This window comes from Gavialis gangeticus, unplaced genomic scaffold, assembly GCF_001723915.1.
Source record: "Gavialis gangeticus isolate Ggan-Ray unplaced genomic scaffold, GavGan_comp1, whole genome shotgun sequence".
In the NCBI taxonomy this organism is placed as follows: domain Eukaryota; kingdom Metazoa; phylum Chordata; order Crocodylia; family Gavialidae; genus Gavialis; species Gavialis gangeticus.
In genome coordinates, this window is record NW_017729001.1 from 24,824,339 (window position 1) to 24,824,672 (window position 334).

General features: G+C 72.8%; 1 protein-coding gene across 1 annotated transcript in view; it reads left to right on the forward strand.

The window, feature by feature from the left end:
• Positions 1 to 5: 5 nt before the first annotated feature.
• Positions 6 to 334, forward strand: part of SLC15A4 (solute carrier family 15 member 4) — a gene marked incomplete at its 5' end in the record, with an annotated part of 56,721 nt that continues 56,392 nt past the window's right edge. Inside the window, one exon of the mRNA XM_019506645.1 lies at positions 6 to 327. Coding sequence (XP_019362190.1) covers positions 6 to 327 — 322 coding nt within the window. The remainder of the gene's footprint in view (positions 328 to 334) is intronic.

Below are 334 nucleotides of genomic sequence, written 5' to 3' on the forward strand. Positions count from 1 at the left end.
GGCGTGTGGCGTGCGGCGCGGTGCTGCTGGCCGAGCTGCTGGAGCGCGCCGCCTTCTACGGCGTCACGTCCAACCTGGTGCTGTTCCTGAATGGGCCGCCGTACGCCTGGGAGGGCGCGCAGGCCAGCCAGGCGCTGCTGCTCTTCATGGGCGTCACCTACCTGGTGTCGCCCTTCGGCGGCTGGCTGGCGGACGCGCTGCTCGGCAAGTTCGGCACCATCCTGCTCAGCATGGCGCTCTACCTGCTGGGCATGCTGGCCTTCCCGGCCATGGCCGCCCCCCGCGGCCGTGTCGCCCTGTGCGGGGCCCTGCCGCTCGCCCCCGTGAGCAACTG